Below are 26,044 nucleotides of genomic sequence, written 5' to 3' on the forward strand. Positions count from 1 at the left end.
ATTGGACTCTGTGGTCCAATTCACTTGAACCTTGGAAGGGTGGGTTTAAAAGGATATGTCCCCAAACATTTTGGTGTTATTTGGTTGGTAAATAGCCACTGTAGTCCCTCCTCCCCCACCCCCCATCTCCCATAGGAAGTAACAGAACCTGAATAATTCTTGAATCCAAAAAAATTCAATCCCAAATCCTGTTAGAGTATTGGTAGACCTGAATATTGATATTTATGCACTTTCTGAAATCTTAATCTGTGAAATACTGAGAGGGGGGGTGTTCCTCCTCTTATACTGTGCATATGGCCACTACCAATTTATTTATACATTTGTGACAAACCATACTTCACGATTACATCTGAAGTGACAAATTAATGTTTGTGCTTTCTGAAAACTTGCATTTTAAGTCAGTGGTTAAATTCTGGTCTGCAAGCACATGGGCATGGAAGAAGGAGAAGGGATGGGGAAGAGAAAATGTCTGAGCCTAAGGATTTCAGGTCTTGGCTGCACAGCAGAAAACCATGGTTTGTATTTACATCTTAACCTACCCTTATCAGAAGTATCTCAGCCACATGCAGTTATTTCCAAAGAAAGTGCTTGGTGTGAAATGTTTAGAATTTTATTGCTGATCACAATATGGCAGAAAGTCATATACATTTACTTTGACATTTCCTGAATTCTATGAAAATTGTGATTTCTTTTGTATTCCTGATGTCTATTACCAGCACATACATTATGCTGGTAGTCTCAACTCCAGCTAATGAATACTTAATATATTACAGCCTCCTCCTTAACACATAGGACAGTTTTCCTTTAGGAATGAATGAATCTGATTTGAATAATCATGGCAGAAATTGTCCCTGATGATGTTGTAACAGTGTCTACAAGTACAGTGTCTACAAGTACATTACTCTGTTCCATCCTCTACATCTTAGGTCCTCACTTTTGACATTGCCAGCAATGGAAATGATTTATGAGCCCATTGGGCATTTTAATGCCATTTAGAATTAGGAGTCTCCAATTCTCCTCATTTCAAATATGTCATCTTGCATCAATCTGATTTTATGTGGTGAGGTGCATTTTCCACATGACGCATTTTAATTTCAAAGTTCAGATTTAAGAGCATGTATTTTCATAGACCACTGTAGAAAAAGCTGTTATCATTCTGCTTGATATGTTCTTGTCTTCTCATTTAAAATATATAAGTGCATTTTCAGCCTCCAGCACTTAACCACAGGCAAGGGTAGATCTTGGAATAATTTGCAGATGACCAGCATCAAATATCTATGATTGACACTGTGCAAGGTTTTTTGTTTTGTTTCTGGATTCTTCTTTCCAAGGCAAGTGCTTTCAGAGATCACAATAAAGGCTCATTCACATGGTCAGTTTAATGCTCATTACCATGCCGTTCACAGTTTTTGTCTCATTTTCCATACGCACTTCATTGACCAGTTAATATCAATCAATCTGGCTATACGATGGAACAGTAAGAAAATTATATCTCTACATGGATAACTGGAATGAGTTGCATTCTACCACTCTGTTTAGTTAATGCTGGCACATTACCCCCATTACAAAAAGGTGTTTTGGTAACCCTAATGAGAGCAGAAAGGGGAGGGATTCTAAATTTATGCAAATAAATAGTCATCAGTATTGAGAGGCTGTCCTGCTGGTTTGCATCAGATGAAGACTTCCTGCCCTGGAAGACCCCACCCTCATTCGCTGAGTAGGATGCATATCATTCACAAGCCCAATGCTCACTTCTAGTAGTTCTCAGCCTGATTCACACTAAGAATGAAAACAAGTTCAGTTTCAACATCTACATTTCAATTTAGGCTCTCTCTTGCCAGAGACTAATTAATGAGTCGTTATTTTTGCATCACCTTTTTCACGCCATTTTTTTCTGGAAAATTAAGGCATTTTTAATGTTACTTTTTCATCATAAATGGCATAAAGTCATACACAATGGTGCAAACATTAATTTTTTACTAATGAAAATGCTTATGCCCTCTTTCCTTCTGCCGCAAGGTGGCTATATGCAGTGTATAAATATACTAACAATGGCATAAAAGAAACAAAAGAATACTCAACACTAATAAAAAACAAGAGAAGCTGAAGCCAGTGATAACATACAAACCCAAAAGAAATGCTCTAGGTTCATAAGGTATATATGTGGTGGTTCTTAAGGAACGTAACCGTGAAACTGTTGATCAACAACTTGTCACTAGTGCCTTTTGATTTGTTCATAAATGATATGGAACTTGGAGTGAGTATTGGAGTAGCTAGATCATACCAAATTTTCTAGATGGTAAAAAGCTATGTAGATTGTGAAAATCTATAGATTGATTTAAAGTGATTTTAGCATTAATGCTGAGATGGTCAGAAGTGACTGGAGAACTGTATGGTGGCAATTTATTAGAGAAAGGAACTGAAAATAAAACAGCCAATATTGTACCGCTTTTGTTTACAGTGATGAGACAGCCTCATTTGCAATATTCTGTATAATATTTTATTGCTGTGGGGGAAAAAATGAAGAAGGTAACCATGGTGATTAAGGGTTGAGGCATCTTACATAAGGCAAAGTTAAAGAGTCTGAGCCTCTTTAGTCTAGAAAAAGACAGCTAAGGGGAAAGGCACACCCAACGAAGCTGATAGGCAGTAGGTTCAGAATAGACAAAAGGAAATACTCAATGAGTAACAAAATTATTGAATTCACCGTCAGTAGAAGAAGTAATTACCATAAGCGTAGTTTTAAAAGAAGGTTAAGATGTATTTATCATAGCTAACAACTATGTTGAGTTACAAGTGTCAGAATAACTCTCTGTGTTATGTCTCCTGGCTTTTGATTCTGACAGGAAACTCTTTTTACTATAGAGTTAGTGAGACAGATAGGAACACTGACCTCTTAGCTTTCTTATCTCACTGACTTGTCCCTAGAGGGTAATTTTCTGTTTCCCAAGTCATCTCTCTCTCTTCCCCTCCATCCTTCAAGCCTGCAAAATGGACAGCACACAGGTGTATCCTGCATCTCTCACCATCCAGCTATTTAGAATAGAATAGGAATCTTCTGTTTACTTTTTAATGCGTAGTATTAAGTCTATTAATAAATAGTTCTTATATTAGTTAACTATGTCTGATCGCCTCTGCATATGTGGCAGGGAGGTAACTGAGGACCTTATCTTTAACCACTCCTGCAGAGCGGATTAAATAAAAGGGTAAGGGCAATGTGGGAGGAGATAGGGCAGGCTCTGTCCGGGATAAAAACTCGGAGGGCCCAATCAGGAGCCGCAAAGAATCCATGACGCTGCCAGGGTGCCTCTGGCCCCAGCAGAAGGCCACACCACCCGCCACCGCTCCAAAAAGCCTTCTGCCGGGCCCAGGCACTCCCTCGCGGCGTCCAGGCCCACAACTACCGTCACATTTTGCATCTAGTATTCCTGGGAAAGATGGTTGAAAGGGCTGTTGCAGACCAAATAACAGCATTCCTGGAAGAAGCTTCAGTTCTAGACCCATCCCAGTAAGGTACCAGCCTGGCCACAGGATAGAAACTATGCTAGTTGCCCTGTTAGATAACCTCAGTCACCAATTGGATTGAGGCTGGTCAGTGCTGCTTGTACTATTAGACTTTTTGGCAGTGTTCAACATATTTGATCACAAGTTTCTAGGTCACTGCCTCACTGACACTAGAATCTGGGGGACAGCCCTTCAATGGCTGATCTCCTTTTACTTGGGCCATGGACAGAGGGTAGCAATAGGAGAGAGATCCTCAAGCCACCACCAACTTACATGCGGTGTCCATCAAGGGGTGTTCCTCTCTCCAACCCTATTTAACATTTTGCCCAACTGGTACAGAAGTTCGGGCTGGGATGTCACCAATATGCAGATCATCCAGCTCTTCCTCCTGATGGATGACCACCCTAATTCTCCCCCAGAAGCACTAGCCAGCTGCTTGGAATCAGTGATGAGGTGGCTCATCCAGAGTCATTTGAAGCTCAGTTCTTCAAAGGTCCCATGGCTAGGCAGGAAGGGTCGAAGTGAGGAAGTGTGTTTGCTCAAGCTGGATGGTATGCAGCTATCAGATACTTCCCTCTCAGTGGAAGCCCAGTTGACAAGAGTAGCACAGCTGGCATTCTACCACCTTTGCCAAGCCAAACTACTAGCTCCCTACTTGGCCCAGAACACCTAACCTAACCATAGTGATCCATGCAACAGTCACCTCTAGGCTAGACTTTGGCAACTTGCTCTACGTTGTCCTACCCTTAACCCTGATTGGGAAACTACAGCTAGTCCAGAATACAGCGCCCAGGATCCTCACAGCAACACCATGGAGGTCCCACATCCAGCCTGTTAACCAACAATTGCACTGGTTACGAGTCGAATTCCAGATTAGGCTTAGATTTTGATAATTAGGCGGTCTGGGTCCTGTGTACCTGAGGAACCACCTCTCTGCCTATGCCCCTAAATGGGTTCTGTGCTCCACCACCTTCAACCAACTAGTGATCCCTAGCCCCAAGGAAGTCCGCTTGACATCAACTAGGGCCAGTGCCTTCTCTGTCCTATTCCCATCTGGTGGAACGAGCTCCCAGAGGAGTTCAAGGCCCTAATGGAACTAAAACAGTTCTACAGGGCCTGCAAAAGGGAGCTCCTCCACAAGGCATTTGGTTGAGGCCAAACAACATTGACTGGGCCCCTGAACCTCCCTCCCTTGAACCCATTCGCTGACAAACCATGGGTTTGTTAGATTGTTTATTGTCAAAATGTTATTTTCTCTGTTTATTGCTATTATTATGACTGTTACTTTTATTTGATGTAGTTAGAATTTGATGTACTATTCTTTGTTTTCGTTCCATGTGAACCACCTTGAGCCTTAGTCTCAAATGTAATAAATAAATAACATTTAAGAACAGTTTGTTCCTCAATATAATTCACATATCAAGAACTGGTATTCCTTTCTGCACCAAATTCAAGGCATAAGGCATCATCACATTAGAATCTGAAGATTGTGAATTATACCAGGATGTAAGCTGATTGAGTACCATGATGGTCAGTGTTACAAAACTGACTGCAATCATATATTCCACTTTAGTTGATTTATGAGTTATGATATAAGCAGCTAATCTACAAAATACTCTTCATTATACACCAGTTTTAGAAAGTGATAAATGTTCCTGTTTCTGTTTAAATTGCATTTTAACAGAAGCTGTTAATGTTTCATAGTTGCAGTATAGTTTGAGATTTATTAATGGAAAATATCAGAGAATACAGCAATAACTGTCAAAACAGGTACAAATGAGATAATTTTTAGTACACTTCAGTTGCATTTTTAATATATTACATTAGCTTTTCCAAAACCAGGTTATTAGCTGAACCTAGATCTACAAAAGAAGCAAGAAATTGAAATCAGAAATGGAGAAACTTAAAACGATGTTACTGGATTTTTTTTAATGGCTGGAAACAAACAATTCCTTGTCATTATCCAATCGTGTACTGGAAAGCATGTCCTTAAATTCTGTTGAATTTCAGATGCAATTTATTTTAAAACTAAAATATGCTAATCTGCTCATTAGTGCTAACCTTGGCATAGATAGTGCCTGCTGACAATCGACATGATGTGGAAGAGCCCAGTGGTAATTTTCTTCTCAGGGTTTGTTTACCCTGGAAGCCTCCCTTGGATTTAACGCATAAACTACAAGATAATGTTACAGACAGGAACTCATTGGCAGCTTTGTGTCAAAACATAGTTAACAGTTCCCAAATACACCTTTGGAACACAAACAGTCCCAGGATGGAATTCCCAACTGGTAAACACAGACACACCTGCCACTATTTCTTCAGATATTGACATCTTACTATTCTCCCCAAAGGGGATCAAAAGCAGGCTACAACACTGTTCTCCTGTCCTCCATTCCATCTTCACAAGATTAGTTTGAGTACACTCACTGAGTGACTGATCCCAACATCACACAGTAAAATTCCATGGCAAAGGCCAAACTATACATTTGGGGGGGGGGGGTTAATGAGTTGGTGTGGATTCCTTGAGTCCCTCTCATGTGCTCCACAGCCAGGAAGCAGCAGAGAGAACTGGCTTTTTAAAAAAGATTATTTATGTGATCTGCAGAGAAACCAGAGTGTGGCTTACAAAGAGGATCATTTAACAATCAATCTGTCAAAGACCAAAATTCATTTCTCTAAAAGGTTTATCAAACACAGGTGGCAGATTGACAGCCATGCGAACCAACAAATTAAAGTGTTCAGGTATTTGGGTGTAGTGTTTCAACTGTATGGCTCACGGGCAGCTCAGCTTTCCCATGTAACCAGATCTGCCCAAAGAGCAGCTACAGCAACTTTTAAGATTCTTCTTTATAAACTGGGGCTTTCATATATTTATTTACATATTTAGATCTTTCATTGCCAGCTGAAGTGACTAACAGCAATCAGTTTTTTAAAATCCCACTGACAAATACAATCCAAGAATAAACAAGCACTCACACAACAGAAATGGAACTATTCCCGGTCTGGGCCCAGTGTACTTGAGGGACTGCCTCTCTCCTTATGCCCCCTGCAGGGCTTTGCTCTGCAGGTTCAAATTAGTTGGTGCTCCCAAGACCATGAGAAGTTTGCCGGGCCTTCACCAGGGCTAGTGCCTTTTTCGCCCTGATCCTTATCTGGTAACATGAGCTCCCGGAAGAGTTAAGGGCCCTGTTGGAGTTGACACAGTTCGGCAAGGCCTGCAAGATGGAACTCTTCCACTAGGCTAGTGGATGAGGCCAGGCTGACAAAAGACCTTGCCCTTCCTCTGGTCTCCTTTCTAGTAACACCATCCCTAGAGACTAGGAAGTCTGGGGAAGCAGGGGGAGTTTCAGTTTTCTTCCTACTGCCACCTCTTGTACACCAGTCTTGCCAGAGTCTCAGTTGAGTGGCCTTCAGTGTACTGGCAAAGGGAAAAGGAAACTGAATAAGTTCATAGGCCAAAATATATTCATCTCCAAAGCCACTGTATCTGTGAGGTTTATTTTTTCATTAAGTCATAATTAATGCATGGCCTCTGTTCCCTGTCTCTTATTTCTGTGAACATTTTAAAAAGGCTGCGTGTCAGGGTTGGGCATCATCTTCTGCTGGCCATCTCAAGGTGGAGGGGTTATGCCCAGAAACACAGTGCAGTCCTATGCATCTGTACACCTTTCTCACTGAAGTCAATGAAAGAAGTGCCTGAATACAAGGGAATTGCATCCTCTATTGCCTCCACCAAGCACCCCACATAATCAGCCCAGATGGCTTGATCCTATAAAATTGCAATCACTCTTCCTTGCTCCTTTTAGACCCACTGGCACTGGCTGGACGAAAAAGTGTTGAAGAAATTGAACTCCTCTCACTTTAATGTTGCTGCTATGGGGTGAAGGGAGAAAAGAGCTACAATTGGAAAAAAAAGGTGATCTCAAAGTTAAAGAGAGAAAGGACTTGTAACAGAGGGCAGCCTTTATATTACCAATATGCAGCCAAAGGCACTCTGAACACATCTAGATGCCTCTGATTTTAAAATATAGGCTTTTACAATAAATTTATGTAAAAAATACAAACATGGAGGCTAGAAAATTGATGTTTCAGATACTTGGTACATTTCAATGTTTTATGTCTTGGCTTGCAGGGGCAGCTCTCATGCAGCAGGCATCGGCAGCCTCCAGGCATCACAGGGAAGTGGAAGGAGGAGGGGTGGTCATGGGTGGGGAATGGAAGTCAATTGGCTGGCCACTGGACAGACAGGCAAGCCGGTTGGAACAGGAGGCAGGGGCGGGACAGCCACCCTGAGTGGGTGTTAAGCGCTGAGTAGCACTTAATCCACGAGACACACTCCTCCTCCAAGGCCTTACTAGAAACATTAAGTGAAACAGATAAGGATTTGGCCAACAAAGACACTTCCAATGATTTTCTTGGATTGAATTCTTATTTACAGAAAGCACGTACTCATATTTATTATTGGCATGTGCACTCATCTCCAATGCCTTTTGGAATATCCCCCTCCCCATCAGATCACTAAAATTCGTTACAATATTTAGAGATTTACCTTAAGTACTTAAGCGTTCTACTTCACCTATCTCTATTTTTATCAAAAGTTATATAATTACAAATTGGATCATTAAAATTGATTACCTTTCCGTTTAAAATTAGTTTTCCCATACTTTTTTACTGTATGAATAATTTGTCAGAATACTTTGAAAAAGTATGGGAACAGATCTATTGCGGACTTTGTGAAAATAATTAATTAGATGCAGTTATAGTGGTATGCCAAGTTTTAAGCACTTTTCCACAGGCTGTAAATTATCTTCATTTACAAACCACCTGGTGCTGGAAGCCTCTTGTGGCATACGATGGAACCCTATCCAAATTGTATTGGAATGGAAGTTGTACAATGTTATTGCTCATCAAAATGAACCTACAGTGCCAGAGAAATTCCTCCTAACTGAATCTGGGGGTTCCTCTTCTACATATGAGTAATTTCAAAAGAGTTTTAAATACACCTGCAAAATGCCCTACATGTCATCACTTCTTGTTTTAAGTAATCCAAAGGAAAAAAAATGTTTTGGATTCCCAGTTTCTACATAGATCTTTGTATGGGTTTTCCTTCTCTGAAAATAGTCATCACTTCTTGTTTTAAGTAATCCAAAGGAAAAAAATGTTTTGGATTCCCAGTTTCTACATAGATCTTTGTATGGGTTTTCCTTCTTTGAAAATAGTCCAATGCAAAGAAGATGGGATTACCTGAAGGCTGGTATATGGGAATCCCTCACCAAGGATTAGGATCCAGGATTCCTTTTCTTAAATCCTATGCTCATGTATTTATTTATTTATTTTCTCATTTCTAGCCTGCCTGTCTCCAAAATTGATCTTGGGGTGGGGCACATCAGTAAAAAATACAAATTACAATTTGGATAGAAACTATGATAAAATTCTTAATTTTTTAAAAACCTATAACTTGTTTTTACTCACTCCTGCTAACCTACTTAATTTTAAAACAAAGCCTACTAGCGGGCCAGGTAAGGGAGGAATTGTAGGATTCATCTGTGTTTGTCCTGACACAGGTTTCAGTGATTTGGGCACACCCTCCTTGCCTCAGTGCATGAGAACACTGCATGACCACCTCCTGATGCTTAACCTTGAAACATTAGACAATAGGGACTTGTGGCTAACAATGTATTGTTGACAATGTATCATCGTACAGCTGCACAAAAATGCAGCCTTCTATAACTATACGCAGAGCCTCTTGTGGCGCAGAGTGGAAAGGCAGCCGTCTGAAAGCTTTGCCCATGAGGCTGGGAGTTCAATCCCAGCAGCCGGCTCAAGGTTGACTCAGCCTTCCATCCTTCCGAGGTCGGTAAAATGAGTACCCAGCTTGCTGGGGGGTAAACGGTCATGACTGGGGAAGGCACTGGAAAACCACCCCGTATTGAGTCTGCCATGAAAACGCTGGAGGGCGTCACCCCAAGGGTCAGACATGACTCGGTGCTTGCACAGGGGATACCTTTACCTTTACCTTTATAACTATACGCATGCGCAATGGTGATATTCACGTTTCAATGAAAAAACGGCCATCAGAGAGAGAGGGAAGTTGGAGTTGGCTGTACCAGTTCTTTGAACATGTGTAACATTCCAACAAGGAATAAGTGTCAAAGTGATCTGGCCTGATGATGAAGTAACCAACCAACCATAACCGTAGGCTCCAGGTGGCTAGTTGAGATGCAGCCTGACTTCAACCAAATGCTTGGTGGAAGAGCACCATTTTGCAGGCCATGAGGAACTTTGGATGCTCCATAAGGGTCCGCATTTCTGCCAGCAGCTCACTCTACCAGGCTGCAGACGGCTCTGGTTGAGGCCAGGTACCCCTCTTTAGGGCCAGGGGCCATCACCAATGAAACTCTGAAGCTGTTCTGCTGCTGACCTCTCAATCACTTTCCAAAGAAAAATCTACCTACAAGGATTCTCGTCCCTCCCTACACCCCCACCCCCATCAGACACACCACTTAGAATCCCTCCCCCCACTCCCTTCCTCTCTTTACCTTTGTGCCTCTGAAGACTGGCAGCTGCAGTGCCTGAGCAGCAAGCCCTAACACTGAGGCCTGCTCATCTCTCAGGTGCCGCTACCACTGCTACCACTGAGCATCTTCCGAGGTCGCTCCTGCTCTCCTGAGGGTGGGGATGGCCTCTGAAGACTGGCAGCCACAGCGCCTAAGCAGTGAGCCCCAGGACTGAGGCCTATTTGTTGCTTTGGTGCCGCAGCTGTTGCCAAGTGTCTTCCAAGGCTGCTTCTGCTCTCCCGAGGGTGGGAGTCCCTTGGAAGACTGGTGTCGATGCCAGTGCCAGGGCAATGAGCGCGCCTCAGTGCTGAGCCTTGCTACTTTGGCACCAGCCCCAACGCCGCAGGCCATCTACTGGTACGCTCCCTAAGGCAGGACAATGGATGTTACATCATTATCATTTCCATTATAGGGACCACACCAGGAGATGTCCCACATCAATACAATGTCATATTGGGTGGTAATTAGGGGTCTAACTATGGCTTCCTTCAAGGACCTAGGGAAGCAACCCTGAGAGACAGAAAGATCAATAATCTCTCTTAGGGGGACTCCAATCATTTCACAGCAGGATTTAACCAGCCATGAGAAGCAATGATCCAAGGGGCAAGTTGTCAGCTTTACAACTAACACAGTCATATCAATGGGAACTGGTGAGAGCTGGTTGAAAAAGGAACTTGTAAAAACAGAGTCTCCAGCACATTACTGGGAACAAAGCTTACAGCAAAGTCGTGGTGTAGCATCAAGATTTTATCTTTGAAGAAAGTAAAAAATTGCCTCAGCTGAAAACTGAATTTCTAATATTTTGGAACCTCACATTCAGAGGGGTCAAGTTCTGAACCATCCTATATAATTGTGCCACATACAAACTCACAGATATGATGGAGGCAGAAAACTTTGCTGCCACCTCATAGGCCATCCAAGTGGGTTCCATAAAGTATTCTGGAAGCCTTATCATGAGTACATCAGCAGAGTTGCTCTAAGTACCCTCTTCATATCTGCTATACCACCAGCCACCAAAATAAGGCTTCTGAGAGGGACTCTTAGGTGCTGCTGGCACTTCAAGCAAACGTTCTTCTAGTACTTGCTTCTGACTGGCACTGAAGAATCATTTGGCGTTTGTTCAAATTGCTCCCAGAATATTAAGAAAATCTGTGTTGAGTGGGCTTCACTAACAGTATTTGAAACTTGATAGATCTTGACAACAACACTATGCCTGACCTCTCACACTCAAATTATGAACTAATATCATAAACTTTTCTGTCACTAGTTCATAACATCTTGCATATGTTTATCCCCACAAAGAAATAGAGAAGATGGGCATGTCATCTGAGTTAGTATCATACTAAAACACACCTGTTTCTTATGTAGAACACCTTGTGCATTCTGAATCTACTGCTTGACTGGTCATAAATAGATAAATAGATAAAAGAATGTACTTTTTCACATAGTGTATAATGAATTGATGGCATATGCTTGAAGAGGCCATTAGAAATATGGTGGTTAGCTTTTATGCACAACTTGTAAATGAAACTTTCACGTTCAAAAGGCTTTTGGATACTAGTTGCTGGGGGAAAACAGAGGGGAAGCCTTTTTCCCCTTTTGACATTCATGTAAGCATCCTGATGGGCACTATGGGAAACAGCATGGAAGACAAAGAGGATCTTTGGTTTGATGTAGCAGGGCTACTGATGTTCAGCCTTGCCATAGTTAAATGGCCATGTGTGTTTGCTACCTAATAAACATCAATCAAGCTGAGTTTGTTTTGATTCAGAAGGCTTTCAACAGCAGCAGATGACTAATGGAAGTGTGCTTCTTCTAAATGAGGATAAATGGAACTGACGTGGAGTACTGGGCTTGCTACTTTTAATGCAGGCTGGCCAGCTTTGGCTGATAGTTCTTCAGACATTTGCACTGGAGCAATCAGGCTCACAATCAATAAGGCAAAAAAAAATGCATTAGGGTGTGCAATGTTCTGAGTTGCATACTTTCTTTAAAATCAGGAATGCTCTCTCATTTTTTTAGAAATTAGTACTGTAACAGGAGTATGTGCAAAACTACACAGAATGGGTAGAAGAAAGGAACACTGTGATTTTCAAACAGAATCTTACTGTATTTATTAAGCACATTTCTATCCTGGCTCTCAGCTCTAAGGAAATCAAAACCAGTAAAATATAAAAGGAAGATTACAGGTTAATTGACATCCCATACCCACAGCTCAAAAGTAAGAGTCATAATACAGTCATTAATATCATGCATTGAAGTAGCACATAAACACTTATTTGGCCAAATAAGTGATCCATGGTACATTTGAATAACAATAATTGTACCTTATATAATACAACCAATCTACATCACAGATTTGTCCTTGAAATAATCGGCATTTTTTTTTTTTGCAATGTTCACAGTCATTGAAGGCTCCTTCCCACTCAGCATAATCTTCACCAGATGTTTCTCCACGACACACATATACTTCAATTTTTTTTTCAAATACTCCCTGAGGTAATGATGGTACATCTGAAATGTTGGGGCAGCTGAATGATAGGTGTGGGAGACATTGTATCCATGCAGACAAATTCTCTCATTGTGCAGAATTTGAAGGAAACAACCTCTTGGCTTTGAAGGGAAAATATGTAAATGAGCTAGAAGGAAAGCCCTTTTAAAGGGATAATCATCTAATACTAGTAGCTATAAGAGCCTCTTGTGGTGCAGGGCGTTAAGGAAGCAGACATGCAGTCTGAAAGTTCTGCTCATGAGCCTGGGAGTTCAATCCCAGCAGCCGGCTCAAGGTTGACCCAGCCTTCCATCCTTCCGAGGTTGGTAAAATGAGTACCCAGCTTGCTGGGGGGTAAACGGTAATGACTGGGGAAGGCACTGGCAAACCATCCCGTATTGAGTCTGCCATGAAAACGCTAGAGGGCGTCACCCCAAGGGTCAGACATGACTCGGTGCTTACACAGGGGATACCTTTACCTTTACCTCACTAGTAGATATAATGACACTGACTTGTATGACCAAGATATATCCAAATGACGAAGTGAACAAACCCTATAAGCTAATGAGCCTGTTGTTTGGGTTATAAAACTGGGAAGACAACTGGGCACAGATTAGGAAGTGCAGCAGAATTGCTGTCATTGCTTTGCACATTTGCACATTATCACTCAGAGATCTGCCGTCCGCACTCTTCAGAATTTGCCTTTATCCCATCATTATCTCTCAGAGATGTACTTCTCTGTTTTCCTTTGATTTCTGCACTCGTACTTATCACAAAAGTTAGCAATTCATCAAGAGCATGTATAGAAACCTATAGAAGAAATGGATTTCTGAGATAAATGGATCTGTGGGGTTCCTTCCTCCAACTGCCTAACATTGTTTAGGCTGAAATAGGATTCTTTCTTTTTTTCCCTTCTAAGATTTTTCAGTAGTAGATCCTCCCTCTTTCCCCTCTTGTTTCCCATAAGAAAAATACTCACCTGTAACTAATTTCTTGCTTTATTTTCCAATGAATTTTGCAGTCAGCAAAACTGGACCACTCCTGTGTTTTATATAAAGAGGCAGCAAATTTCATGGTGGTGATGGGTGCCTGCAAGTGAGAGATGGCTATCCATATTTACAGGTTGTTCCAGCTTTCAGCCCCCTGCAGATTGCTACTGTGATTACTTAGCTCGCTCAGGCGAAGATGTTCCTTTTCTTCCCTCAGTGGGCCTTTATTTAAAAGCAGACATCTGAACATGCAGTTTAAAAACTGTAATTTATCAGTCAATATTTTCTTCTTATATAAAGATAACAACAGAATACCACCCATGGATATTTGTTTGTGGCATACATTCTGTTTACAACCATCAATATAACTGTGATGCAGGAAGAGGCAGACTTATGAACAGGCTTTAATTAAGGCATGTATCATTCTTGGAAGGCATAGGGTGCTAAACCATTATAAATATTAATATCACACCACTGGAATATTGAAATGTCTGCACTCAGGCACAAAATCCGCGCTGCCTCTCTCATAGCTGGTACATCCCTGCATGAACAATGGACTGACTTGGTAGTACTCTGAAGACCTGCTTTGTGGTGGGGACTCAAGGCTATTACTAAAGTATCTATTTAACCTCCACTCACTTGCATATGCACAATATACACTTGTCATTTTTTATGGCACTACAAAGCTGTTTGGAGTCAACCATATGTTATGGTGTAGAGCTTGGTGTAGTGGTTAAGAATGGTGGCCTCTAATATGGAAAACTGGGTTTGATTCCCACTCCTCTTCCACATGCAGCCAGCTGGGTGATTTTGGGCCAGTCACAGTTCTCTCAGAGCTCTCTCAGCCTCACCTGGTGTCTGTTGTGTGGAGAAAAAGGGCAGGTGATTGTAAACCACTTTGAGACTCCTTGAGGTATTAAAAAGCAGGGTACTTCTCCCACATCCTACTGGCTCTTATAAGCAAAGACATGCCACAGACTCCTAATGTACTTAAAAAATAATTGAAAAGCAGCTTTGGAAAAGAACAGTGCACAGAAGTAGTGAGTTTGAGGGGAGTCACATTTAATCGCCTCCTTGCCTGTCATTTCTATCCTTCAGATCACCTTTTCCTGTTTGCTTCCAGGCAAAATTCACTCTCAGACTCCCCCATTCTTTTGGAGCTCCATAGAGAAAAAAAACTGCTGATAAATCCAAGGTCAGGACAGTGCTTGAAATTCTATGTAGCCAGAAGCTTAAGGCAGCTCTTAATGTGATTAGGGTCAAGATATAGGAAGTGTTAAATCACACTAAGTGGTCATGTGATTACACTCTGTTTGACAGAGAAGGAGCAGATCTTATGAATGCATTGACTACAGATGAGTCTTGCACATTCAATCTTCCGAGTGTCCTCAATGGGCATAGTTAATGGGACTGTGGATTGACATGTCTGTTTTTCCAGATCTCATAAGATCTTGGAAGCTAAAGAGGGTAGGCCTTGTCCTTGAACAGGAGACCACCAAGGAAGCCCCATGTTGCTATACACTATATAGCAGCACACAATGGCAAACCACTCCTGAATTATCTTGCTGTAAAAACCCTATGTGGTCACCATAAGTGGGCTATGACTAGAAGGCACTCTCTCACCAAAGATGTAAAACATGAGGGGGAACCACAAGAAATTCTGCAAGGGCATGACAGGTAAACAATTATTGTTGCAATCCTAAACAACCTTTTTAGCCCACTTGACTTCAGTAGATTTGTTATGTTTGTTCACCACCTATAGAATGCTCCAGTCTATCATGTACATCCCCCTAAAGCTCACTCATCCACAACCCTTTAACAAACCCCAGTGACTAGAACAACTTTGTTTACTTTGACAAAGGAAATGTGATCTCATAGCCAAGGTAGTCCCCTCCCCTGCAAAACCATTTGTGTATGCCTGTTAAGGGGAGAAACCTGACTTCACTCATAGAGTGAAGCTGTGCAGTATTTCTCACGAGTGACCTTCTCATGTAATACTGACCCAGCCTCCTGGAAACTATATGAGTGAAGTCATACTACTGAAGTTTTAGTTTGTAGTGTTTTACATGCAGTAACCATGTGGGCTTTTTATCTTTCAGCTTTCCATATTTCTCTTGCTCTAGGCAGACTCTCTCAGGCCCTAAAGTTTCCTGCTGTGACAGAACTGCAGAAGCTTGCTTTGTAGTTTTAGTTCTCAACTTCGAAAGGCCTTTCCTCTTTCACTCCTCCTTCCTTTAAATAAATAACCTTCATACAGTACCAGTCAAAATAGCTGTACCACTAATTCAGCCAATTATACCCTCTGTTACAATTGTGCAGCTCTGAGAAACTGCTACCAGTGCTGTACATATACCTGGATACATGCAAGCTTGGTCATTATGGCATATAAGCACCTTTAGTACTCAAAGATTTGGAAGAGTCCTACCTGATATGTCCATCAAATGAAGGCAGGTAAAGTTGGAATCTTTTGAGGATCTGTGACTTTCTGTGTACACATAGGTGACACGTCTAGAATCTGCTTTTAAATGCTGGCCTACAAAATGGATTCAAAAGACAATTTGTACCAGCTAAGGTTCAATGGGTCCTCACCTAGTTATATATGACAAGTTATAATGAAGTAAGGTAAAGATAAAGGTATCCCTTGAGCAAGCACTGGGTCATGTCTGATCCTTGGGGTGAGGCCCTCTAGCGTTTTCATGGCAGACTCAATACGGAATGGTTTGCCAGTGCCTTCCCCGGTCATTACCGTTTACCCCCCAGCAAGCTGGGTACTCATTTTACCGACCTCGGAAGGATGGAAGGCTGAGTCAACCTTGAGCCGGCTTCTGGGATTGAACTCCCAGGCTCATGGGCAGAACTTTCAGGCTGCATGTCTGCTACCTTACCACTCTGCGCCACAAGAGGCTTTTATAATGAAGTAAAATAAATAAATAAATGAACCCTATGCAATAACTGCAAACTTAAATGGACTCCGGGGAATGGTAGAGGACAGGAAGGCCTGGAGGATCATTGTCCATGGGGTCGCGATGGGTCGGACACGACTTCGCACCTAACAACAACAATGCAATAACAGGATTATGTAGATTTAAAAGAAGGATCCTGCCTACAACATAATTTGTTATTACCTGCACTGCTTTTATAAAAGGGAGATATCAGCCCAGTAGCATTTTTGCTGGGTTTTGTCAACTGTTGCTAGGGCTGTTTTTGGCCAATCAACTTTGGCATCAGTAGGCCTCAATAAGCCTAACCAAGTGTGAGAAAGTACTTTTTTTTGTTTTGGTCATTCCCATGTACCTTTGACCAAAGATGCTGATGCTGTTTCATCAGTAGCTTCCAGCTGGCCATTAGTAAATTTGCCAATATCAAGTGGCTTAGACAACAAAGGGTGGAGTGGAATATATATCTACCTTTGATCAAACAGCCTGGGACAACTGTTGTTTTCTGGTTAAAATTCTACTACATTTCAGGTTATCATTTGCCCATCAGGATTATTGGCACCTGAAGCCAATTAGGAAGCAGTGTATGTTTTATGGTCAAAATGTTAGTAACAAGGGTGTAAGCCGTCTCATGGCATTCCTATCTTATGTTCAACAAAGTAAGTAACAATATTATGAATAGGCATGGCTGAAGCAACATCAACCTGGACTTCTGGAAGGCACTGGTGGTAGGCAGGGGCATTCTTACACTTCATTTTAGCATCAGGGCTATTTTTCAGTACCTCTATAGACTTGAAGGGGTTCACTTCTCCGGTTTGGACAAAGATTAAATTTTTGGCTGAATGACATAATAGACTGTGTGATTTAATTGTTATGGAGCAATGGGTTGTTAAACATTTATCTAGCCCACTTTTACAGCCAGATTAGTGCAGGCTAAGCATTTTCAGTCTAATTAGATTGGCAAGGACCATAAGTCACGGGAGAAAATGGGGAGATAACTAAACAGGAACTGTAGGCTAACCAGACCAACTGCCCAGGGATGAAATTCTTTCACCACTGAACATCATCATATGACCTTGCACAGTTAATGTCTCTCCAAAAACATGGTACTTTACCCCTCCCCCCATTCTGTGTTCTGATGTTTATGAAATCCATTTTAAAGTAAAATGGATTTTGGCAATGGGTTAAACTCAGCATGAATTTGTGCAAGTCCTTCTGACAGACATGAATTAACAGGGTTAGTGAAACACTTTGAATTCTTTGCCTAGACTAGAAATCAGTCCTGCCAAAGTACCACGTACTTTAAATAAGAAGAGCCTTTTACCTTACTACCAAGGATGAGTATAAACAAATTCTGTGAAGGATTTAGAGGGTGGCAGATAACAGTGGATGAGCAATAGTGTGTTTATAAAGTGCCCTGCATAGTGCAGGGGGTTGGACTAGATGACCTATGAGGTCCCTTCCAACTCTATGATTCTATGATTCTAAATAACCAATGATTGTAGGGAGAGTGTTAGAAAAGGTAAAGCTCAATATGAGCTTAGGCTAGCAAAAAGTGCTAAACATAGCAAAAAAAGGGTTCTTTATATTTCAGGTAAGGAAAAGAGTAGGGACACTGTAGGACCACTGAGAGGATGAGAAAGTGAAATTATAACAGCAGTGTGATCCGATGGCTTAAAAGGCAAGTAGATTTTGGGCTGTATCAAATGGAGTATTGTGTCCAGATCATGGGAGATGATGGTACCACTTTACTGTGCTCTGGTTCAACCTCACTTGGAGCACTATGTTCAGTTTTGGGCACCCCAGTTGAAGAGGGATGTAGACAAACTGGAGCGTGTCCAGAGGAGGGCAACAAAGATAGTGAGGGGTCCAGAGACTAAGACGTATGAGGAAATGTTGGGGGAGCTTGGTCTGTTTAACCTGGAAAGGAGATGACTGAGAGGGGATCTGATAACCATCTTCAAATATTTAAAAGGCAGCCATACTGAGCAGTGGTCCCCAACCCCTGGTCTGGGGACTGGGACCGGTCCATGGATCAGTTGGTACCGGGCTGCGGCTCCTCCTAGTCCTCCTCCTTCTTTCGTCACACTGAAGCCAGGACCTCAGGGGAGGGGATGAGGAAAAGGCTTCGCTGCAGCGACAGGAGCAGGCCCGCTGAGCCAAAGCGGGGACCTCGCGTGGGAGGAGGGTGGGGGATAGGGTTTGCTGCGGCAAGAGGAGCAGCCCTGCCGTGTCGGAGACATGGTGTACCTGTTCCTTTTGCCGTGCCGAAGCAGGGACCTGGGGTGGGAGGGGGGGAAGGCATCACCGAGGCAAGAGGAGCTGGGCCTGCTCCTTTCACTGCACTGAAGCCAGGCCCCTCAGGGGGAAGGAGGCAGGGCTGGCGCAGCGTGGGGGCCGCCTGGAGCCCTGCAAGGCCACCGGGGCCAGCAGCACCCACGTTAGCGCCCATTGTATTCCTATATACAATGGGCTTTAAATCTAGTGTGTTTATAAAGTATATAATCTCATTATTATAAACAGGTTTATACCCAAAAGAACAAATCCAAATTAGTGCCTGCTATTCATTGGAATCATGATAGTGCACAAAATGTGGCAGTTACTTCTGGGTGACCACAACATGCCCCAGTAAGATTGGCACCTCTGACTAGGTGGACCTTGGTTTGTGATTACAAGTACAAACATGGAAATCCTTCTCCAACCATCTCCTTTTCTTGAAGAAAAGTAGGCTGATGTTGAGTCCTTAGATGAGAGAAGCCTTCTTTAGAAGCCTACTACATCATCCGTTATGCCACACTGGGATTTTAAACCATGCTTTGAGCTATTTGAACCTATAATCAGACTACTTCAGTGGTCACAGTCACTCTTTTCTACATCCCTCAGGCCTCTTAGTAATATTATGGCCTGATTTTAGGTTTATGTAATTTAGTGCTTAATGTACCATACCACTGATCTAGTACACTTTAAATAACTTTCTGAAATGTTAAATCACATAGCAGAACAGACTACTTCCCAGACTCAAAAATCTCTTTCTATGGGGAATTATTTTCTATGGGGAATTATAAACGTCCTTTTTATCTTGCTCTTTTTGGAAGTAAAGGAATTATAGCAGCTATATAATTCTAAATAGATTGTTACAGTTGCATTTTCATTACAAATGAAACAGAAGTGATGAAATCTTTCGCTTATCTAGCCACTGCTCATATTTCATAAAGCTAGATCTATACTTAAGTATCCTGCTAAAGGTGGGAGGTAGGTCTGCATATATTATAAGCTACTTGGGCACTTATAGAACATTATATCAAGAAAAATAATTATATACAGAATAGAACATTAAGACACAGGCCAAGGCGCAAAATGAACTTCCCTCATTTCCCCCTGTGCAAATATTAACAAGGATAGACTCATAAGACATTATCATTTTGCTCTTCTTGGTAGATCAACTTTGCAAAGTAATATAACACTTGTTGAAAATTAACTTTTAAGAAAATTGTTCCTCAGCACTGAAGTATTCCCCAAAAATGTGAACATTATCAGGTTGCAAGGATGAATGTGAGATTCCTGCAAGAGTTATAATTGTAGAGCCTTGGCTCAATTCCTATGATGGCAGAATGCCTCTATTAGTATTAAAGGTCCATAAAGGCAACTATCTTTATGGACCTTTGATACTAATAGTCCAAAATTATATGACTTAAAATATAAAATATAAGGTATATAAAATATAAGGTTATTTAATAATTCATTTTTGCTGTAAGATTTTCTTGATATAAAATGTATATATGTGTTTCCAAAAATAGGTAGTGGATTGAAGACTTTGTTTGTATCCCTGGAAAAAAAAACAATTCAGAAATAAGGTAGAAAACTATTTTAATTACATAAAATTTATATTTTCATGTTATATAAGGTCTTGCCGGGCCTCTTACCTGGGTCCCTGCAAGTGGAGCAGAGGAGTCACTGACTGGCTGGCTGTAGCAGCCAGGCATGTCTGTGAGGCAAGGGCTGATGGCTTGGTGAGCTGTCGGTGCAGGGTCAATCAGGGTGCCGCTGGCTGAACCCTGATTGGCCCTGGAGAGGCCGGGCAGTCTGTCGCCCAAGGCTGTTTCACAATTATTAAGAGGCACCAAATGAATAAGATATGTACACCCTAACTCAGGTTCTATGTAGTCATCACAGCTACAGGTGCCATCCTCCAGGTGGGGCCTGGAGAGTTCTGAAATTTCAGCTGATCCACTAATCAGCTGAGAAAATGATTGCTTTGCAGGGTGGACTTTATAGCATTATAACCTGCTGAGCTCCCTCACCTCCCCTAACTCTCCCCTCCCCAAACTTCACCACCAAAATAGTCTCCAATTTTTCCAATTCACAACTCCAAAATTCATAATTAATAGTCATTGATGGGACTATGCTTCATGACTAGGCTTGCCAGGCTGCAGAAGGCCATCTCCAGGAGCATTTGGGGGGCAGAGACAAATACATCAGCATCATGCCAACACAGTGACATCATAGGATTCTATAGGACTTGGCAAATTCTAGAGCATCCCAGGATAGGCAAAAAGTTGAATTGGTGAGAAGTCTCCAACTATAGTGAGGAAACTATATCTATGAGAGAACTTTATCTATGGCATTTATTCCCCTTGTAAATCAATTTAAACTAGGGGGTTGTATCAGTGACTTAATTATGAAGTAATTTCTTTTTCCTATACTGAATCTACTACCATGAATATGTCAAACTTTATAAAACAAAATGCTATTTCATAAATTAGATGATAGTGTCATGTCAACAAAGGCAGTGGCACCAAGATCTTCTGGAACATTTTCAAACTGGAACATTTCTGCCTCCATATGTCATTTTTTTTTAAATCATATATTTGCAACATAACCAAACAAGTCTGGCATGAACCTAGGATTATTTATTGTCTCTTTCAAGGAACTTCATAGGTTTAATACAAATGAAAATTTTGCAAATTTGCTTCCTGTACTGTCCTATAAACTACCAGCTGTTAGACCCCACTGCAATCCCAATTAAGTACCTTTTTCATCTTCAACTACATTTTTAAATATGATTGAGCTATTGTGTCATAATCTACAGCTGATTAAACTCAGTTTGATACTTACTGATGAAATGGGAATATTATCTTGGAGCACTTTCCATTAGGTAGAAAGCTTTCTACTGATTAGGCCATGTATCCCATTTATTGGAATGAAATAGTAACACAAGTCCCTCTCTCAGTATGCTTGCTTTATGGCCATGAAATGAAGTAGACTTTAATAAACCATTTTGTTAACTCAGCCTCCCCTAAGGGGCTTCTTTGCAGATTTTTAAAAATCCCTTCTCCTTCACTTTTATATTTTAGAATGAAATGATGATTCTGAAACAAGTGCAAGCGGTCACTGTGTTATGCAGGGGGTCCCTGTGCCAAAGGGCCCCACTCCAACTGGAGTATCTAAACTCCACTTATCAAACTGGAAACCAAGGGTCACACACCAAATTCACTTTTGTCATACAAAATACATTTTATGTGGGAGCATGTCAGCATATCCAGCAGCTCTATATGCACAGAATCACACAATGAATTTATACCCTAAAAAGTCCCTTCCATTTCCCCTTTTGGTTCAGGTACTCTGGGTTACAATCTTCCTGACTCTCCTATCATTACTTAACCCCATTTCTTAATATTTGGGGGGGGGGAGGTTAATACAGTTCTTAAAAATGACAAGACAGGGAGGAATTCCGATATGTATTTCCTCAGTATGCATGCCCATATCTGATGACCCCTGTACTGTGTTCTGGAGTTTCCCAAGACTTCTTGAATTCCTGGTTCTAACTAGCTTTGGTCAACTGTCTTGTGTAAAGATAGGCTGTGGTTGGATGTTAGCACACCCTGCCTCAGAAGTCAGGGGTTGTGTAGTGCAAAGACTGTTCAGGCCCGTGTCTGTGTGCATGGCAGTTTACTTCCTCCTAGACACTTTAGATTAAATAAACTTTAAATGTCGCTGTTCATTTGCTAATTCATCTATATATGTCACAAGCAAAGTGGATTTTTATAATTTTTCATTCACATCAATTGGATCACGTGATGAAAAACAAATGGAGAAAGCAAGTTCCATGGGCATGCTGATAGCAAACAGTGGTGTATGGTTTTGTGCAGTGTAAAATAATTTGTCTTTTCAGATTTGATTGTGGATATCACTCTACAATTTTTATTTAAAGGATCCAAGCTCTGATTGAGTTGCTGTTACTGAGTACATCGTAAGTTATTTCAGGAAGTATTAAATGGGTACAAATTCCTTCTCAATATCTACACCATCTTAAAATTTGCAGAGCTGATGAGTTTTTTGAGCTCCTAGTACAGGCTTTAAGCTTTACTCATGAGCATCCCACCTGCCACTCACACAAAACTCAATGCAGTTGAAATTTAAGCATAGGAACGGTGTGAGGTGAACCAGCAAAAGTTCACAAGCCGGTGAAGCTGCAGTAGTGCCTAGTCTTTTGCTGATAGGCCAGGTTTCACAATTAAGTCAATTAGAGACTGATGGATAAGGAGATCAAGGAACAAGGATTTAAGAAAGCAGCGTAGGCATGGGAGCCCCAATATGGTAGAGTGAAGGCTGCATGCAGAATGTCTAAGACCAGGGAAGTGATGATGAAAAAAGATTTGATACCAGTTCACCCAAAGGCCAGAATGAGAACGCTGAGGCCTGGGATAGCCTGCAGTGGCTGCAAAATAGAGCTGACAACCTCCAAGAGATCTCCAGAGTACAGAAATCATTTTCCCTGGGGGGAAATGGCTGCTTTGGAGGACAGATTCTATACTGATATACCACAGTAAGGCCCCTCCACAAACCCCACCCAAATCTTTAGGAATTTTCCAATGTAAAATTGGTGACCCTACTACAGAAGAACACTGTGTAGGCTGTCGTATTTAACATTTGCACAGTTTTCTGAGTATTCTTGACTGGAGGACAGAATGTACATATCAGAGCAAAGACATCCACACATAGGGGGAGGGGCAGCACACTCCTGTTTGCTTTCTATGCATGTTGTTTTATTTACTACTAGTAATCAAGCCCATTTTATTTTTTAATAAAATGGGCGCTAGGGGCGACATTAGAGGGAAGGCCTGAGAGGCGGAAGGCTTCCCTGGGTTCTTGGATGGAGGGGAGAGAGCGGGTGGGAGCTCGGGGAGATGGAGGCTGCAGGCGAATGGTGGCACGCATCTCGCTGGGGCGGCTGTCGGCTACCGGGCAGTGGCTGGGCTTGGCGGCAACTTACGTCGGCTTGGGGCGGCGGCAAGAAGAGGATCTCAGGCAGCGAAGATCTCAGGCAGCGAGAGGGCCGGCGGCAGCGAGTAGTCATCGGGCGCCATGTTGGGACCTGGAGCGGCTTGCCGGCGCGCAGCCGCTGCTGGCGGCCATTTTGTGGCTTGTGAGTGAGGCGGTGCAGCACCGTCCTCTTGGTGGGCTGAAGTCCTGGAGAGGGCGCGAAGCTGGAAAGCGCCCTCAGGAGCTCGGCGGCAGCGGCGAAAGCAGCAGAGAGGAAGGCAAGAGGTTCTGGAAGGGCGTGCGTGGCGGCGGGTGGCGGCGGGCGGTCAGGGTGGGGGTGGAAAGGGCGCGGGTTGCGCAAGCGGGAAGTGGGGGTTTGGGGGGTGGGAAGGGCGCGGGTTGCGCGAGCGGGAAGTGAGGGTTTGGGGGGTGGGAAGGCCGCGGATTGCGCGAGTGGGAAGTGGGGGTTTGGGGGGTGGGAAGGCCGCGGGTTGCGCGAGCGGGAAGTGGGGGTTTGGGGGGTGGGAACGGGGCAGATGGCGGGGGGGACGGATGCTGAGGGTGGGGGTGGGAAGTTCGCGGCTCTTGTTGTGCGGTGTGGTGAAGGGCTGGCGCTGGGTGAAGGGGAAGGAGTGTTCCTGAGGCCAGCGGCGTGGTGCGAGGGTCCACCCTGGCGGCCATCCGTGGAGGATGGCAGCTTGGGAGGAGTGGAGTCAGTGGCGTGGAGTCCGGGAGACAGGCCAAGTGTCCAACAGGGAGGCGCGCTTTGCGCGCCTCCCAATTGGACACTTGGCCCTGGAATGCCACTCGGAGGAGCAAATCAGGAGCCGCTTTGCGGCTCCTGATTCGCTCCTCCGAGTTTTTATCCGAATTCGCTCCTCCGAATTTTTATCCCGGACCGGTCACGCCCTAACTCCTCCCCACCAGCCCTTACTCTTTTATTTAGTCCGTGGCGCCCGCGGCGCCACGGGCGGTTTAAAGACTAGGGGCAAAGCCCATTGTATCCAAGAATACAACGGGCACTAGAGCTTGGCAGTGGGAAGGAGTTGTCCAGTCTGTAAGGGCATGGGGTTGAATGCGTGTGTTGTGTGGGAGGTTGTGGTGGCAAATGAGGGTATGGGTGTGGAGATATGGTTGTCAAGAACCTGTGGTGTGGAATGTTCATTGAGTATGGGAGAGGACTGACGTTTGAGAATTGTGGCATAGTGGTTACAGATGAGCTTTCCAGAGCCATGTCTTCAGATATGTAAAGGGAAAATCAGACTGGAGATTCTTCTTAGGGGAAGATTACATGGCAACCAGTTCCCCGCAGTTCTGTATAATTTCCCTTCAGACACTGAAATGCCCCTCTGCCCTAATACACATGGGTAGTCACAGAACACAGGTGTCCACCCTGTTCCTTCTTTTCCATTTTTTCACTGTTGATAAAATGTTATGTGCCCACATGCTTCTTCCATGGTTGCTTGTTAGAAGAACGGATTTTTGTACACTGTTGTTTACTACCCAAAGGAGTCTCAAACTGGTTTACAAACAACTTTTCCATTCATCTCCCCACAACAGTCAACCTATGAGGTATGTGGGGCTGTGAGAGGTCTGAGAGAATTGGTAATGGGCCGCAGTGACCTAGCAGGCCTCAGGTGTCTCAAAGCAGTTTCCAATCACCTTCCCTTTCTCTCCCTAAAGCAGACTCCCCATGAGGGAGGTGGGGTAGAGAGCCTCACATGGAAGCTGACAACCCTAAGAGGAAGACTCTCTGTGCACAGCAGTCTTTACCTTAGTAAGGTTTTTTATACTGTTTTTTTTAATTTGCTGGGCCAAGGTTGTAAAAAGTCATTTCAGTTACCATGTGTCTCCAGCCATTTATTTGTTCACTATTTACAGTTTCAGGCTGTAAATATTTATTTAGATCTTCCTGCACTTTCCAGACTCACAGGACTGATGCTGGTCTGCTTGTCTGCGCCCCAGAATACAAACAGTTGCTGGTAAGGGCTGGCCATAGCCCATAGCCCAGGAGGGACACATCTGCACCACTCCCTCCCTACTGCAGGCAAAAATGAATCCTTTGAAGGCTGGACTCTGAGGCATTATATGATTTTGAAGTCCCACCTCCAAACCTCCAGGAATATTTCCAACCCTGGGGTAGCCAACCTCCAGGTAGGGCCTGGAGAGCTCCTGGAATTACAGCTCACCTGCAGAATATAAAGATCAGCATCCCAGGCAGAAAGGGCTACTTTGGACAAAGTTGTGGTAGAGAAGAAACATTTAAGGCCTCCCGCACAGGTTGTTGTTGAACTGAAAGACTTG

The 26,044-nt window shown here is 42.9% G+C and overlaps 1 protein-coding gene across 2 annotated transcripts in view; it reads right to left on the reverse strand.

The window, feature by feature from the left end:
- Positions 1 to 26,044, reverse strand: part of GALNT18 (polypeptide N-acetylgalactosaminyltransferase 18) — a 425,513-nt gene that overhangs the window by 119,780 nt on the left and 279,689 nt on the right. Inside the window, exon 5 of one of the 2 annotated variants that reach the window (XM_077321810.1) lies at positions 15,967 to 16,074. The exons of the other annotated variant lie outside the window; for it this stretch is intronic. Within the exon in view, the coding sequence (XP_077177925.1) occupies positions 15,967 to 16,074 (108 nt within the window). The remainder of the gene's footprint in view (positions 1 to 15,966; positions 16,075 to 26,044) is intronic. 2 annotated transcript variants of the gene reach the window in all.

This window comes from Paroedura picta, chromosome 2, assembly GCF_049243985.1.
Source record: "Paroedura picta isolate Pp20150507F chromosome 2, Ppicta_v3.0, whole genome shotgun sequence".
Lineage (NCBI taxonomy): Eukaryota > Metazoa > Chordata > Lepidosauria > Squamata > Gekkonidae > Paroedura > Paroedura picta.